This window comes from Calypte anna, unplaced genomic scaffold (genome assembly GCF_003957555.1).
Source record: "Calypte anna isolate BGI_N300 unplaced genomic scaffold, bCalAnn1_v1.p scaffold_183_arrow_ctg1, whole genome shotgun sequence".
Lineage (NCBI taxonomy): Eukaryota > Metazoa > Chordata > Aves > Apodiformes > Trochilidae > Calypte > Calypte anna.
In genome coordinates this window covers 218070-236292 of record NW_022045469.1, presented here as the reverse complement: position 1 = coordinate 236292, position 18223 = coordinate 218070, and the positions used below count along the sequence as shown (strand labels likewise).

Here is an 18223-nt window from a genome sequence, read left to right as displayed (position 1 = left end):
GGAGTGTGGATCTGCCAGAGACAAGAAAAATTCTACAGAGGGACCTGGACAGTAAAGTCTGAAGAGGGGTGGCTGGAAAGCTGCCTGGCAGAGAAGGACCTGGGGGTGCTGGTTGACAGCTGACCAAACATAAATCAGCATGTGCCCAGGTGGCCAAGAAAGCCACCAGCATCCTGGGCTGCATCAGAAATAGTGTGGGCAGCAGGAGCAGGGAGCTGATTGTTCCCCTGTACTCATCACTGGTGAGGCTGCACCTTGAATATGGGGTCAGTCCTGGGCCCCTCACAACAAGAAGGACATTGAGGGGCTGGAGCTGGGGACCCACACATGTCTGGGACCACCCTTAGCACCTCCAGTGTCACCTGTGGCTTGCAGGGGAAGAGGAGGGAAAGGAGATTTCCAATGGCACTGCCTGGGTCTCCAGTGGGAGAGTGGGAGAAGCAGAGGTTGTGTCTCTAGAGGGGGACTGGCTTTGCTGGAAAGGAGGGAGGGAGGGGACATGAGCGATGACTTCAGTATGTGTCCCATTGGGTTCCTGGGGAGCCCCAGGGAGAGCTGGAGGGAGCCCCGAGAGAGGTGAGCAAGTGGCAAAGTCTGGCGCTGGTCCTGTGCTGCTGGGCCGGGCTCCTGAGCCTGAGAGAGCTGCTGGCAAGCAGAGAGTGCTGCAGAGAGAGAGCTCTGGGCAGGAGCAGCTCCTCTGCAGAGCACAGCAGGGCTGAGGGCACTGCCAGGGTATCTGGGAGAGATGAGCAAGGCAGAGAGAGCTTCAAGGGGGTGAAGATGGAGGGGATGAGTGCCAGCTGAGTGGAGGAGAACCTTCCTAGCTTCTGACATGGTGAGTATCTGGTGCAGGGCAGTGAAGCTGGTGCAGTTCCTGGAGGCATCTCCTAAAGCTGCAGAGCACGGGCTGCTGGGAGCTGGAAGGGGGGAAGGGTCTGGAGGTGGAAGGGGAATTGTGAAGAGGAGTGAGGGGGTGTGTGCAGGCAGGGGTGCCCAGGGCTTTCCTTCAGAGCAGGGTCCTGCAGCCCAGGGGCTGTGTGCTGGGGCAGGGATTCTGCTGCCTGCCTGCCTGGCAGGGGCAGCTCTCAGCCTGCCCGGGGAGCTCCCTGGTGCTGGCAGAAGCTGTGGCTGGCAGGAGACAGGGAGCACAGGGCAGGCTCCTGGTGCTGGTGAGAGAGGGATGAATTGCTCAGGGCTGCTCACAGCTCCAGCTGATGCCCAGAAGATTTCTGAGGGACTCTTTAGGAGTCCATTCGGGGCATAGTTTTCTTTTTCCAGTCTGGGCTCTCCTCAGGCTCTGCTTCCACTTGTCTCTCCAGGGCATGGAAAGCTCTTTCTGCACTCCGCAGAAGACACACAGACCCCAGTTCTCCTCAGCCTTTGTCTGAGGTGCTCCTGAGCCCCTGCACAGTCAGAGATGCCCCTGGACAGGTCCTGCTGCTGCCAGGAGGGGTCTGCAGGGCAGAGCTGAGCACTCAGGGGGTGGGATGGGGGCTGTGAGCACTGCCAGGGAGGAGAGCTGGGGACAGAGAAAGAGCTGCAGGCAGCAGAGATGGGCAGGGATGGAGAGGGAGCTGCTGCCTGGAAGATGATGGCAAGGGGGATTCCTGCACCTCCCAGCAGCCCTGCAGATCTGCTGCCTTCCCTAGAGCTAAACCCTGCTGTCACGCAGTACAGTCCCCCAGCCCTTCAGATCATGGGCACTGAATTCTGAGGATCCTTCCAGCAGCCCCCCCACCAGAGAGAAGAAATGCTGGAGTCTCTGCCTGTGTCTCCCTGTCCCGACTCTCTTGGCAGCAGAACTTTGGCAGGTTCCCCTCTTGCCCGTAGTGCTGCTGCTTTCCTTGTTCTTCCCCTTCTTTTTGCTGGGCTGGGGAGTGAGGTTTCAGGTGCAGACATTGACGCTGAAGGTCCTGTCCTGCTGCTGTGTCCATGGGGAAGAAGGATCTAAACCACCTGAATTTTGAAGACTGCTGTGGTTCAGCCCATCCTTCCATCAGGATACCCCATCTTGAGGGTCTTTGCCTCTTTGTGCACCTGAGAGCAGGACTGATGGACAGAGCAGCTGTCCTCACTCTGCACTAAGGGACAGTCCCTTTGCCTCTCAGCATCCTGAAGGTTTCACTTGCGGAGCAGCAGAAAGACCAGGGGCTATTGCATTATAATTTTCCTGATGTGTTTTTTTAGAAATTTTTCCAGAGCAAACCATGCTGAATCTGTTCAGCTCTTCTCTGCAGGCTTGTGGTGCATTGGGGTAAGAATGATGTTCAGATCTTGAATGTTAAGGGTGGATTTAATCTGAGATCCCTCTCTGTTGCTTTTTACCAATTCCTGTAGGTCAGCACAGATGCCTCCTCCCCCTCTTTTTTGGACTTTGAACCAGGATAAGCCAGGATATTTGAAAGGGACATTCCAAAGGTGTTCATGAAATAGGAGAAGCTGTTTGTGTTTCTCCAGCAGAATTTTTTAAATGTTTTTTGAATTAACACTGCCCTAACGTCTCCCTTTTTTATTTTTTTTAGGACTAAAAGTTCTGTATCCGTAGTGGCATCAGATGTCCAACAGCAGCTCCATCAGGCAGTTCCTCCTCCTGGCATTTGCAGACAGGCGGGAGCTGCAGCTCTTGCACTTCTGGCTCTTCCTGGGCATCTACCTGGCTGCCCTCCTGGGCAACGGCCTCATCATCACCACCATCGCCTGTGACCACCACCTCCACACCCCCATGTACTTCTTCCTCCTCAACCTCTCCCTCCTCGACCTGGGATCCATCTCCACCACTCTGCCCAAAGCCATGGCCAATTCCCTCTGGGACAACACAGACATCTCCTACAAGGCATGTGCTTTACAGACCTTCTTCTTTCTCTTTTTCACTGCTGGGGAGTTTTATCTCCTGACCATCATGTCCTACGACCGCTATGTGGCCATCTGCAAACCCCTGCACTACGGGACCCTCCTGGGCAGCAGAGCTTGTGTCCACATGGCAGCAGCTGCCTGGGGCACTGGGTTTCTCACTGCTCTGCTGCACACAGCCAATACATTTTCCCTGCCCCTCTGCCAGGGCAATGCCCTGGACCAGTTCTTCTGTGAAATCCCCCAGATCCTCAAGCTCTCCTGCTCACACTCCTACCTCAGGGAAATTGGCCCTATCGTGGTCAGTGCCTCTTTATCATTTGGGTGTTTTGCCTTTATAGTGGTGTCCTATGTGGAGATCTTCAGGGCTGTGTTGAGGATCCCCTCTGAGCAGGGAAGGCACAAAGCCTTTTCCACGTGCCTCCCTCACCTGGCTGTGGTCTCCCTGTTCATCAGCACTGCCATCTTTGCCTACCTGAAGCCCCCCTCCATATCCTCCCCATCTCTGGACCTGGTGTTGTCATTTCTGTACTCGGTGGTTCCTCCAGCAGTGAACCCCCTTATCTACAGCATGAGGAACCAGGAGCTCAAGGGTGCTTTGTGTAAACTGATGACAGGATTGATTCATAAGTAATAAAATTCCCTATTTCTTATTTATATTACTTATAATATATAATGCATAATTTTTAATATGTCTCATTACAGTCCCAGCCAGTGTTCTGGAAGCTTTTGATGGTGATTAGTAATTCTGTTCTCTTTATACTTTTTTGTGCACAAGGAATCCCATTGTTAAATTTCCAGTTCTTGCACCTTCATTTCCACTGTTAACCAGGACTGTCTTGAAAGATTTTTGAAATAATATGTGTTCTTTTCTTAAAAATAATAAAGGACTCAGAAGTGATTTCTTTACCTGATGTTCTCTTTCTTAGACTTCCTCTGGTGTTATGATTGGGTCCACTCACACTCTGAGGAGTTCAGAAAGGAAGGGGGTGCACACTGGTCCTTGTGATTCAATAGGAGTGGCCTCCTCATTGTGTTCCCTGATTCCTGAAAAACCTGATCCTGGCTCCATTTCCACTGTCCTCTATAAATCATCGCCTTAGGTCTCCAACTCAGCTACTCCAGTTTTAACCCCTACATGTCCCTTTCACATATTAGCAGACAAATCCTTTACATTAGATCCTATTAAGTCACACCTTCCATATTAAAATCACCTTTATGGTAATTTAGGAAAGAGAGTGGTGATCTAAGGAAAGGAATACAGCTTCACAAAGGGCCAAATAGGCCTCACCAACCTCCTGGCCTTCTGCTAATTGCGGCAGTGGAAAAGGAAAGAGGTGCAGACATCATCTACCAAGACTTGATATGATCCTCTAAACAATTCTCATTGCTGAATTAGATGTAGATATGTTTGATGGATGGCCAGTTGGATGGACAAGAAAATGACTGGATGACTTCATGCAGACAGTTATGGTCAATGGCTCGATGTCCAAGGGAAACCAATAATGATGTCCCTTCTGGACTTAAAGGTACCTTCTAAATAGTAGTGGATGTCTCCAGTACTAATTGATGTCTTCATCAGTGACAGGGACTGTGGGATCAAGTGATTCCTCAGAAAGTTAGGAGATGACACCAAGCTCAGTGGCACAGGTGATTCACTTGAGGGTACAGATGACAACCAGAGGGACCTGGACAGATTTCAGTAGTAGGTCTGTGCAATCCTCATGTTCTTCATCAAGGCCACATGAAAGGTCCTGTACCTGAGAGGAGGAAATCCCCACTGTCAGTAAAGACTAGGAGATGAATGATTGAGAGCAGCCCTGCAGAGAACGACTTGGGGATCCCAGTGGGTCAAATCTTTTATGACAGGGAAACCCACCTACCTGATCAAGGGAAGGCAGAGGGTGTAATATTTCTGGACTTCATAAAAGCTTTTGGTACTGTCTCTCATAGCATCTTCCTGGATAAAATGTCCATCATACAGCTGGACAACCCTGCTATGTGATGGGTGAGCAACTGGCTCACAGGTGGAGCACAAAGAGTGCCAGTGAATGGGGTCACATCAGACTGGTGACTGTTCACTAGTGGGGTCCTGCAGGGCTCCATCCTTGGCCCAGTCCTCTTCAACATCTTCAGCAGTGATGTGGGTGCAGGACTGGAAGGAATCTGAAGCAAGTTTGTGGATGAGAGAACTCAGCAGGTTAGAGAGCTGGGCAATCAGCAGGCACAGGAAGGACAAGTGCTGAACCACAAGTTCAGCAAGTGCTGAATCACCAACCACAAGGGCAAGTGCTGAATTCTGCACCTGGGATGGGGCAACCCTGGGGGCAAGTACAGACTGGGGAATGAGTGGCTGGAGAGCAGAGAGGGACCTGGGGGTCCTGGTTGATGGCAAACTGGAGATGTGCCAGCAGTGTATCCTGGCAGCCAGGAGTGTCCTGGAGTGCATCAAGCACAGTGTCACCAGCCAGCCCAGGGAGGTGACTGTCCTGCTCTGCTCTGCACTGGTACGGCCTCACTGTGAGTACTGTGTGCAGTTTGGGCACCCCAGTATAGCAAAGGCATCAAGGTGATGGAGAGTGTCCAAAGGAGAGCAACAAGGATGGTGAAGGGTCTGATTTCTTCACTCCTGTGACCAATGACTTTGGGAAAAGATAGGAAGCTGAATTATGGGAGGTTTAGGTTAGATATCAGGGAAAGGCTTTTCACCCAGAGGGCAGTTGAGCAATAAAACAACTTCATTCCTCCCAAGCAATGACCACTCCCCCAGAGAAGTGGTCATAGCTCTAAGCCTGCCTGAGTTCAAGAAGTGTTTGAATGATGCACTCATTCTCATGGTGTGATCCCTGGGGTATCCTACACAGGACAGGAGTTGGACTTGATCATCCTGATGGGTCCCTTCCAGCTCTGAATAGTCTGTGATTCTGTGATAACTCATATGGTAAGCATATGGGATATGCATGATGGGAGGATGAGAACCAAGAAGCATCATCTGAAAAAAGGGAGGAAAAACTCAAAACCTTGCTCCTCATCAAGACACTCAAGGACGTCTCCCACAGAGCTTTTTTTTCATCTCCATCCTTGCAGCTTTTCAAGACCAAATCCTGAGCAACCTTCCCTTACCCCAAACCAACCTCAATGAGAGCAGGAGGTTGGCTTAGAGACCTCCTGATGATTAGCCCTCTGATCATCTTTGTGGCCTCCTCTGGACTTGTTCTAACAGTTCCAGGTCCTTTTTGTGCTTGGGCCTCCAGAACTGGACCCAGCACTGCAGTGGGGTCTCACCAGAGTGGAGCAGAGGAGCAGAATCTCCTCCCCTGACCTGCTGGCCACGCTACTTTTTGTGTAGCTCAGGACATGCTTGGCTTCCTGGGCTGCCAGCACACCTTGCCAGCTGGTGCTGAGCTTCTCAACAACCAACACCCCCAAGTCCTCCTCCTCCTCAGGGCTGCTCTCAATCCATGCTCTGCCCAAACTGTGTTTGTGCTGGGGATTGCCCAACCCAGGTGTTTGTCCTTGTTGAACCTCATGAAGCTTGCATGGGCCCAACTCTCCAGCCTATCCCTTTGTCTGGACAGTCTCTGTCTGGAAAGGTGACTTTAGAAATGGTCACTGTATCACCACCACCACCACCAGCAGGAAAAACTCTTTCTTGAGGCTTTGAACTTGGTTTGCTCCTCATCCCATCCTTGGGTAGCCAGGAGGTGGTGTACGTTTTCTGACAGTCTTGGTCTTCACACCCCACTGTGCCCAGGAAGAATCTTAACCCACAAGTGAGGGATGGGCTCTGCCTTCTCATTGCCTGGGGTTCAGAGAGTGGCCTCACTGCTTCATAAAAATAATAAAAAATAAAACTCGTGGCTTCAGAGCCACCTTTACAGAATGTTTGGCTCTGCTCTAACAAGGCCATGGGGAAGCTCTGGCAGCAATGGCCCTCAGTGGGGCCAATCACTGCTTCAAGGTACTTTCAGGTTCCATTCTGACTTCTGGAGCAGTTTGTTCATTCATCTCTCAGCACCTGAGGATCATGGGCTCAGCACCAAACACACCCTGGGGCTCATTGGAATACAGAGAGCACTAAAGGGCCATGGCTCTCCATGGGATATTCTTCACAACTTCAAGACTTGTACAGCTAATTGGAGAGGTTTTCCCATTGTAGTTAAGGAGGAAAAATTCATGCTGTGCCTAATGAAAACTGACTCTGAAGTTTTTTTGTTTCTTGTTTTGTTCTCCTTTAATATTTTAAGAGATGATCTCATGATTTTCATTTTGGAGAAGAGGTGATAGAAGTTCCCTGAGGTCTGACACTGTGTGGACAACTTTACTTCTCACCTCCCCAGCCCCACCATTCCTTTCATGTCCCACCTGGGACTTCCATCCCTGCTCTTTGCATCAGACTTCTCCTCTCCTCTCTGCAGCTGGAGGTTACAGCTCCACTGCACCACCTCCCACCTGCTCTCCTTAGAGAACTGACTGCACACGGGCACAGCAGGAGTTTTCCTTTGTGCCAGCCAAGAAAAGTCCAACAGAGAAAGTGAAGAAGAATCTGAGGAGAAATGGTTTAGAGAGACAGATGGGAAAAGAGAGATGTGATCATCATGACAGAGGTGGCTAAAGAGACAATCAGGCTGCTGAAAGACAGGCGAGCTTTGAACAACCTGCTGCTCAAAGCAGCACCCAGGGGAGAGGCATCTGAATGAACCAAGAGTAGGAGAAGGGGACAATTGGAGAGGAATGGGAATGGCCTTTGTCTGGACAGTCTGTGTCTGGAAAGGTGACTTTAGAAATGGTCACTGGATCACCACCACCAGGCAGAAGTTGATGTTGAGGCTCTGCACTTGGTTTGCTCCTTGCCCCTTCTTGGGGTACTTGGGAGGTGTTGTGCATTTTTCTCATAGTTTCTATTGCTCATCATCGTGCCCCACGGCCCCCAGGAAGAGTCCTGACCCACAAGTGAGGGATGGGCTCTGATTTCCCATTGCCTGGGGTTCACAGTGTGTCCTGACTGATAGATAAAATAAATAAATACATAAACAAGCAAACAAATAAATAAATATCTGTTACTTCGGAGCCACCTTTACAGAATCTTTGCCTTCCTCCAATCATGTCCTCCAGTGACCTTCTCTAATAAGTTCTTTGAAAGCTTTGTCAATAATAGGATGCAGTGAGACCAATCAATACTTCAAGAGAATTTGTATTTTTGTTTTGGCTTGAACTTCTAAACATGTTTTTTTTTCAGTCTCCTGTCAGTACCTGAGGATCATGGACTCAGTCCCTCTGGCACTAGGGGGCCCATGACAGTACTGAGCAGCCATGAGTCACCCTGTGGTGTTTTTAGTGCTCAAGAGTTGCACAGCTAATTGGAGAGGTTCAGTGAGGAAGAAAGATAAAAAGAGCATCTATTAAAAATTATTGAAAAGTTCTGTTTTACTGGTTTTCAATTTAGAAATTTAAATTCTACTACTATTGGTGCAGAGTGACACTTCAAAGGCCTGGAAAGTGAAGAAAAACCTTTGAGGTCCAGCACTTCATTTAGAACATTGCTTCTCACCTCCCCAAAACACAACATTGCTCTCATTGGCTCCCTGGGAAGGGTCGGGGAGAATTTGCCTCCACCACCTTGTTACCATAACTTTTTCATCCCCCTATGTGTTAATGGCACCACATGTACCCTCCATGCAGCAGGTGCTGCTCGTTCAGCTCACTCCTGTCCCCACGCTGCCACTTCATCCCCACCCACCCACCCACCCCGCATGGCACCAGCATCATCGGGGTCTCTGCGGGGAGCCCCGAGCGCTGGCAGCGATTGTCCTGTCCCACACTGAGGGGATGGGGGCAGCGGCAGCGAGCCCGTTCCTGCCCTGCCTGCAGGACACCTTCCCTTAGGGGCAGGAGGAGCAATGCATGACAAGTGTCCCTTTCCAAAAGCCCGCAGCAGCCTCTCTTTCCTACGGCAGCTGCTTTCTGCACTGCCATCAAGAACGCCCTGCAGGCTGCACTTTGCATTTCCCCCTAAGAAAGGGAATGGTCGTTCTTGGCATCACCCAGCACGGACAGAATGTCCTCAGGTAGAAAGAAAAAGGAACAACAAAGATACAGAACTTGTAACCTCCCAGGGACTGGGAGGGACTGGGAGGGAACTGGGAGAGAACTGGGAGGGAACCGGGAGGGTTTGGGAGGGAACTGGGAAGGACTGGGAGGGGATTGGGGGGGACTGGAAGGGACTGGGAGGGACTGGGAGGGAACTGGGAGGGAACTGGGAGGGACTGGGAGGAATTGGGAGGGCATTGGGAGGGATCTGGGAGGGGCTCAGAGGGAACTGGGAGGGGATTGGGAGGGGATATGGAGGAAATGGGAGGGAACTGGGAGGGATTGGGCAGGGATTGGGTGGAACTGAGAGGGACTGGGAAGGAACTGTGAGGGATTGGGAGGGACTGGGAGGAATTGGGAGGGGATTATGGGGAAATGGGAGGAAATGGGAGGGACTGGGAGGGAACTGGGCGGGAACTGGGAGGGACTGGGAGGGATTGGGAGGAAACTGGGAGGGGACTGGAGGGATTAGGGGGAAATGGGGGAACTGGGAGGGACTGGGAGGGGTATGGGAGGGCCAGGGAGGGGATTGGCAGGGGATTGGGAGGGAACTGGGAAGGATTGGGATGGGACTGGGAGGGAACTGGGAGGAAATGGGAGTGATTTGGAGCCAACTGGGAGCAACTGGGAGGGATTTGGAGTCAACTGGGAGGGACTGGGAGCTATTGGGAGCAACTGGGAGGGGATTGGTGTCAATTTGGAGGGACTGGGACCCATTGGAATTCAACTGGGAGCAACTGGGATGGACTGGGAGGGACTGGTTTATACTGGTGTATACTGGCGTGTACTGGTTTAACTGGCCTATAGTGGTGTATAGTACTTATACTGGTTTATACTGGCCTATAGTGGCCTATACTGGTCTGTACTGGTTTACACTGGTCTGTAGTGGCTATAGTGGTCTGTACTGGTCTATACTGGTCTATACAGGACTGTATTGGTCTATACTGGTCTATACTGGTTTATACTGGTTATACTGGCATATACTGCTTTATAGTGGTCTATACTGGTTTACTGGTTTATAGTGGTCTATACTGGTTTGTACTGGCCTATACTGATCTATCCTAGTTATAGTGGTCTATAGAGGTCTATACTGGCTTATACTGGTAATAATGGTTATACTGGTTTATACTGGCCTATACTGGTCTCTACTGGTTTGTACTTCTTATATTCGTTTATACTGGTTTATACTGGTCTATACTGGTCTGTACTGGTCTTTATTGGTTATACCAGTTATACTGGTTATACTGGTCTATACTGGTTTATACTGGTCTACACCAGTCTGTGCTGCTCTATACTCATTAAACTGGTCTATACTAGTCTATGCTGGTCTATACTGGTTTATACTGGCCTATACTGGTTTATACTGGTCTATACTGGTTTTCTGGTTTACAGTGGTCTATACTGTTTTTTACTGGTCTATACTGGTTTTTACTGGTTATAGTGGTCAATACAGGTCTACACTGGTTATACTGGTCTATACTGGCCTATACTGGTCTATACTGGTTTGTACAGCTTATATTCGTTTATACTGGTTTTACTGGTCTATACTGGTCTGTACTGGTCTATATTGGTTATACTGGTTATACTGGGCTATACTGGTTATACTGATCTGTACTGGTTTATACTAGTCTGTACTGGTCTCTACTGGTTATACTAGTTTATGCTGGTTATACCGGTTTATAGTAATCTAAAAAGGTCTGTACAGGTTTATACTGGTAATACTGGTTTATATTAGTCTGTAAAGGTCTATACTGGTTTCTACTGTTTATACTGGTTTATACTGGTGAAACTGATTTATACTGGTTTATACTGGTCTGTACTTCTCTCTACTGGTTATACTAGTTTATGCTGGTCTAAAAAGGTCTGTACTGGTTTATACTTCTCTATAAAGGTCTATACTGGGTTATACTGGTTAATACCGGTGAAACTGGTTTATACTGGTCTATACAGGATTATACTGGTTTTACTGGTCTATACTGGTTTATACCACTTTATACTGGTCTATACTGGTTATACTGGCCTATACTGGTTTATACTGGTCTGTACTGGTTTATACTGGTTATACTGGTCTATTCTGGTTTATACAGGTTTATACTGGTCGATACTGGTTATACTGCTTTATACTGGTATATACTGGTTTATTCTAGTCTATAAAGGTCTGTATTGGTTTATACTGGTTGAACGGGTTTATACTGGTTTAAACTGGTCTATACTGGTCTATATTGGTCTATACTGGCTTATACTGGTCCATACTGGCTTATACTGGTTTATACTGGTTTATACTGGGCTATCCTGGTTATGCCGGTTTATACTGGTTTATATTGGTCTGTAATGCTCTATTCTGGTTTGTACTGGTCTATACTGGTTTTACTGCTTTATACTCATCTATCCTGGTCTGTACTAGTTATATTGGTCGATACTGGTCTATACTGGTTATACTGGTTTATACTGCTTATACTTGTTTATACTGGTCAATACTGGTTTATCTTGGTTATACTGGTAATACTGGTCTTTAGTGGTTATACTGGTTTATACTGGTCAATACTGGTTATACTGGTCTATACTGGTATATACTGGTTTATACTGTTCTATAAAGGTCTGTACTGGTTTATACTGGTAATACTGTTTTATACTGGTCTATACAGGTCTTTACTGGTTATACGGATTTATACTGGTTTCTACTGGTCTGTAATTGTCTATACTGGTTTGTACTGGTTAATATTACTTTATACTGGTATATACTGGTTATATTGGTTTATGGTTATCCACACTGGTCCATACTGGTCTATACTGTATTTAATATATTTCTGATTATATACTGTATATTACAATATGACATATATTTAATAATAATTATTAATAAAATAATATTCCTCTTAATAATAATAATATTAATAATAATAATAACATGTTATATATAGTAAATATTTAATATATAATGTATAATAATATAAATATATAATATAATCCATAATATATTAGAATTTATAATTATATATATTAATACATTATACACTATATAAAACAATAATATTATAAATAATAATATAAATAATAAAAATCATTATTACTATATTTTAATATTACTTATTATTACATAATATTTATTCTTATACATTATTATGTATTATTATTCATTATTATTTAATTTATTATATTTATTATGTAGTATTATATTTATTATATTATTAATCTGTTCATTATTTATTATATACTGTATACCATTATTTATTTCAGATTTTTTAATACCTATTATTACTTATATTTATATTAATTATTAATATATATTATTATATATAAATTATGTAATATTATGTATAATATCACATACAATATATATAATATAATATATTCCATAATATTAATATATATTATATAATAGGTGTTTATTATTATATAATAGTAATTATTATTTTATTAGTATTGAATTTTAAGTACTTTTTAACTTATTTTTATTTATTATATTTATCATATGTTAGTATTTCTTTTGTATTATTATTTATAATTATTAATTTATTATTATTTATCTATTCATTATATTTTTATTATATATTACATGTATTATTCCATATTGATATTTATTGTTATTTGAATTACTTATTATTATTTATTCCTATATTTTTTATATCTGTTAATATTATTTACATAGTTCTTATTTTATAATTTATTTTTAATTAAATATTATCATTTATTTGTTTATTATTTTATTTATTAGTTCTATTAATGTGAAATAATTTTATTATTATTTAATATTATTTAATTTTCCTTATTTTATATATTTTGTATTATTTTTCATTTTTTATTATATATTTTTTCATTATTTATTATTTATTTAATTATTTTATGTATTATTTTCTTTATTCTTTTATTTTACGATTCTATTTAATTAATTTAATATTTTCAATCAATTTTCCCTTTTATTTCTCTTGATTTAATTAGGGAATTAAAGGAGGGGGACTGATTTGGTCCCAAGCGTCACTGGGGGAGGGCAGAGGGCCAAATGGGAACAACACGGGGTCAACATGGGATCTACAAGTGATTAATATGTAATTAACACGTGATTAACAGGGGGGTTAAGGCCAATCATGGGGTTTTGTTGACATGGGATGGACACGGGGTCAACATGGGGCTTACATGTGAACATGTGATTAACATGGAATTAACACGTGATTTACATGGGGTTTCTATGGATGATAAGGCCAATCACATCATGGGATTGACATGGGATCAACATGGTGCAGAGGGACCTGGACAGACTGGAGAGTTGGGCTGATCCCAACGGGATGAGGTTCAACATTCCAAGTGCCGGGTCCTGCACTTTGGCCACAACAACCCCATGGGGAGCTCCAGGCTGGGCACAGAGTGGTTGGAGAGCAGCCAGACAGAGAGGGACCTGGGAGTCTGGATTGACAGGAAGCTGAACATGAGCCAGCAGTGTGCCCAGGTGGCCAAGAAGGCCAATGGCATCCTGGGCTGGCTCAGGAACAGCGTGGCCAGCAGGTCCAGGGAAGGGATTCTGCCCCTGTGCTCAGCTCTGGTGAGGCCACAGCTTGAGTCCTGTGTCCAGTTCTGGGCCCCTCGGTTCAGGAAGGAGATTGAGGTGCTGGAGCAGGTCCAAAGGAGGCAACTGGGCTGGTGAAGGGACTCGAGCACAGATCCTATGAGGAGAGGCTGAGGGAGCTGGGGGTGTTCAGCCTGGAGAAGAGGAGGCTCAGGGGAGACCTCATCACTCATTACAACTCCCTGAAAGGAGGTTGTAGACAGGGGGGGTTTTGTCTCTTTTCTCAGGAAACTCTCAGCAAGACAAGAGGGCACGGTCTCAAGTTCGTTATAAAGTCATAGAACGGTTTGGGTGTGAAGGAATGTGAGAGACCAGACTTGTATTTCTCATGAGCACTGCAAAAGGATTGCCCATACCACCTTTGTGGAAACATCCCCATGGTACAATCTTGGGTTTTGCTGGGATGGGTACAGAAAGACTCATCCTTAAACCTGGAAGGAGCAGCCAGGGTTGGGAGAGATGGACAATGGCTGTGGGGTGACCAAGGCCCTGGGTCACCTTCTTGCTCTCTCCGTGCCACCAATTGCACAGAGCAGCCTCCTCTGCCCTGCACCTCCATCTCTGGGCTCTCTTCAGCAGCCCTGGCTGTGCATCATAGTCCCTGTTGGCAGTGTCCCCCTCCATGGCCATGCAGGGCCAGTTACACACCCATTGCTGTCTCTGCCAGGCTTTCACTTTCCAGCCCAGAACAGCTCTACAGGCTCTCCCACCTCCCCTCCCCTCTCTCCCAGCACAGCCCAGTTGCTGCTGGCCCCACACCAGTGCCCAGCCCAGGCTGCTCTGGGCAGTCCCACCACAGCCCCAGCCCCTCTGAAGGGCACAGCAGCTCCTGAGGGGCAGAGAGAGCTCAGAGCCCCAGATGGGTGACCATGCATGGCACAAGGAGCAGGAGGCACCCTGTGTCCCCTGCTCTCCTCTCCAGGACATCTGCAGAGCTCTGCAGCCCCTCGGGGCCATCCCCTCTGCCCAGCCCAGCACAACAGCCCTGGCCCTTGTGCTCCTCAAGAGCTCTGACTGCTCCAGGCACAGAGCAGCCTTCCCAGGGCTGCTGCAGCCAGGGAGGGGCTTTCACTTCCCATTCATTCCTGAAACAATGAAAAGGGATAGCAGACAATAATTATTGCAAGTAGATTTTTTTCCTTAAATCCAGTGGAGGATCTCTATTTAAACATGGTTTTTTGGTCACAAATTAAAGGAGGAATGATGAATAACAATATTACTTTAACAAAATAAAATCACAGTTGAAGATTTTTCTGAAACGCATCTCACAGGATGCGAGTCAATTGAAGAGACGTGAGGAAGCCTATGTCTACTGAAAAAACCTAAACATTTCCTCAGAGAACCCATGAACTCCTGGTTCCTCATGCTGTAGATGAGGGGGTTCACTGCTGAAGGAACCACCGAGTACAGAAATGACACCACCAGGTCCAGAGATGGGGAGGAGATGGAGGGGGGCTTCAGGTGGGCAAAGACGCCAGTGCTGATGAACAGGGAGACCACGGCCAGGTGAGGGAGGCACGTGGAAAAGGCTTTGTGCCTTCCCTGCTCAGAGGGGATCCTCAGCACAGCCCTGAAGATCTCCACATAGGACACCACAATGAAAACAAAACAGCCAAATGATAAACAGGCACTGACTACAATAAGGCCAAGTTCCCTGAGGTAGGAGTGTGAGCAGGAGAGCTTGAGGATCTGGGGGATTTCACAGAAGAACTGGTCCAGGGCATTGCCCTGGCAGAGGGGCAGGGAAAATGTATTGGCTGTGTGCAGCAGAGCAGTGAGAAACCCAGTGCCCCAGGCAGCATCTGCCATGTGGACACAAGCTCTGCTGCCCAGCAGGGTCCCGTAGTGCAGGGGTTTGCAGATGGCCACGTAGCGGTCATAGGACATAAGGGTCAGGAAAGAGAATTCGGCTTCAATGAAAAAGGCAAAGAAGAAGAGCTGTGCAGACCATCCCTTGTAGGAGATGTCCGTGTTGTCCCAGAGGGAATTGGCCATGGCTTTGGGCAGAGTGGTGGAGATGGATCCCAGGTCGAGGAGGGAGAGGTTGAGGAGGAAGAAGTACATGGGGGTGTGGAGGTGGTGGTCACAGGCGATGGTGGTGATGATGAGGCCGTTGCCCAGGAGGGCAGCCAGGTAGATGCCCAGGCAGAGCCAGAAGTGCAAGAGCTGCAGCTCCCGCCTGTCTGCAAATGCCAGGAGGAGGAACTGCCTGATGGAGCTGCTATTGGACATCTGATGCCCCTGGGAATGGTGCACTGCCATGAGAGAAAAGACAGGGATCAATCACAGCAGACTGTTCTCAAAAATATTTCTTCATTTGTTCTCTGAGACCCACAAAGTGTTTCTTCCGTTTCACAAATCCCTCACCATTTCTGTTGCTCTGCAATGAAACCTTGAGGGTGCTGACCGGAAAAGGGACTGTCCCTTAGTGCAGTGTGAGGGCAGCTGCTTCGTCCATCAGTCCTGCTCTCAGCTGCACAAAGAGCAGGAGGGTGGGCTCACCCTCGGCGTTGGCATTGCGGTACGGTGTCTTAGTCGGCTGCGCCACTCAAGCCTCACCCTATAAAAGGTGAGGCCTAAGACACAGACCGAGCTCAGTCCTGAGCACGCCTGCAGAGAGGTCAGTTGCTTCTCTCAGCACTGCTCTACCTTCACTGCGCCACTAGCGCTCATCGCCCTTAGGGTGAGGCTTGAGTGGTGCAGCCGGCTAGTACACAGTACTGCAATGCCAAGGTCGCGGGTTCGAGACTCCTGAGAGCCTCACCCTGAGGGCGATGAGTGCTAGTGGTGCAATGAAGGTAGTGCAGTGCTCCAAGAGCAACTGACCTCTCTGCAGGCGTGCTCAGGACTGAGCTGAGCCTGTGCTTTGAGACTCACCTTTTATTGGCCCCCTGGTCCTGCTCATGCGCAGTGGGGGCCCGCCCTAATCAGGCACAGGTGGGCTTGACACAAGTTCACGCCTACTACCTGGCAATTAGTGGCACTTGGTTGCCTCATTTCACTACAGTTTTGACCTCTTTACTCTTTTTCTCTTTCTAGAACACAAGATGTTCTCCAGAAGTGAGCATTGTCCTTGGTTCTGCATATCAATCTCCAGCTGTAACCATAAACATCGAGTGTTATCAGTCCCTGAAGCAGACACTGACTGAGAAACTGGCTGTTAATTTCAGCAAGTGCAGCTGCTTAGGAGAGACTGAGCTGAAAGCAAAATGACAAGACAGAAAATCACCTTTATCCTGGACCAAACTAGGACACACATACATGCTTGGCACATGCTTCTCAAAAGCTGAGCGCACGCAGCTCACATGCCTGGAACATGCCATGCACAAACCTAGCACACACTGGGCACGTGCTTGGAACACGCAGCTCACACGCCTGGCACACGGTTGGCACATGCATCTCACATGCCTGGCACAAGTTTCTCACACACATCTCAGGCTCTGAGTACACGCCTGGTGCATGCGTCTCACATGCTTGGCACACGCTTTTCACAGGCCTCTCATGCGTGTGGGACACACCTGGGACACTTCTGGCACACACACCTTACATGCCTGGTGCACGCCTGGTACACACCTGTCGGTGACCTGGACAGAGCGGAGTGACACACCGGGGGGGGTAAAACTGAGGGAAGGTTATGGGCGGGACATGGGAGGGGACACGGGGTGAGACAGGGGGACGAGACGATGTGACAGGAGGAGGGAGACGGAGGTGACACACGGAGGGGACACGGGAAGGGGATGTGACATGGAGGGGACAGGGGAGTGAGACGGGGCAGACACAAGACAGGGCAGACACACAGGGGATGCCATAGTTGGAGGAGGAACTCAAGCAGCAGGGGCTGCAGCCTCGGGGAGGGGCGGAGCGCAGAGGGCTCCATGTTCCCTCCCATCGCCTGCCGGGAGCCCGCCCTCTCTTTCGCCCGCCCCTTGCTTCGCTGCTGCCGCTTCCCTGGGCTCCTTTCCCCAGAGCTGGGTCCCCATGGGAATCCACATCCATCGGGTGCTGGGCAGAGCCCTGGAGCCCCCTCCTGAGTTGGCCCTGCCGTAGGGGCCCTCAGGCACCCATCTCTGCCAGCATCCAGACCGGGTTATGTACAGATTGCCATTTTTGTTCCGTACCCCGTGTGTTACTGCTTTTCCCCTCTTCTTCTGAAGCGAAAAGGGAAAAGGGAACAATGGGAAGGGGAAGAGAAAGGGGCACTGAGCTCCAGGCTGTGTGTTCCGCTCTGGAGCAGGGCCAGCCAGCAACAGCTGCACATCCACACCCTGGGCACATGGGGCAGCCCTGGTCCAGCCCAGGCCCTGGTACCTGGGGCTTGTCCTCACCAGGATCTCTCCAGTCCTCCACATCTCCTTGTTCTCGACCTCTCTCAGGAGCTTCCTCCACCGCAGGAACTTTGCAGAGGTTCGGAGGGCTTTTCCAGAGGTCTGCAAAGCAGCACAGGGTGGGAGCTGGCACCACAGCTGGGAGCAGGAGACCTCTCACCACCCTCCTCTGGGCAAGGCTGCAAACTGTCCCCAGCTTCTTATGGGAAGAGGAAGCTGGAGACAGAGCCTGAAGGGGATTCAGTGCCCGAGGCAGGGACCCGGGACAGCCCCCAACTCAGGTTTCACGTTCTGCCAGCCAGCAGCAGAGAGATGGGCAAGAGCTGCTGAGCTGCTGCCAGGGCCGGGGCAGAGGGAAGGACAAAGCAGGGGCTCAGCTCTGAAGTCTGTACCTTGG

The 18223-nt window shown here is 48.3% G+C and overlaps 2 protein-coding genes across 2 annotated transcripts; one reads left to right on the top strand and one right to left on the bottom strand.

Annotated features, from left to right (window-relative positions):
* Positions 1 to 2554: 2554 nt before the first annotated feature.
* On the top strand, positions 2555 to 3484 carry LOC115600272 (olfactory receptor 14J1-like). Its single transcript, XM_030468608.1, has one exon. It carries the CDS (start codon positions 2555 to 2557, stop codon positions 3482 to 3484), a length of 930 nt encoding a protein of 309 aa, XP_030324468.1.
* Positions 3485 to 14722: 11238 nt separating this feature from the next.
* Positions 14723 to 15733, bottom strand: LOC115600271 (olfactory receptor 14A16-like). Its single transcript, XM_030468607.1, has one exon. It carries the CDS (start codon positions 15731 to 15733, stop codon positions 14723 to 14725), a length of 1011 nt encoding a protein of 336 aa, XP_030324467.1.
* Between the last annotated feature and the right edge of the window lie 2490 nt (positions 15734 to 18223).

Excerpts from the sequence above, each read along its gene's own strand:
- LOC115600272 (XM_030468608.1), top strand. The coding sequence starts at position 2,555 with ATGTCCAACAGCAGCTCCATCAGGCAGTTCCTCCTCCTGGCATTTGCA.
- LOC115600271 (XM_030468607.1), bottom strand. The coding sequence starts at position 15,733 with ATGTCCAATAGCAGCTCCATCAGGCAGTTCCTCCTCCTGGCATTTGCA.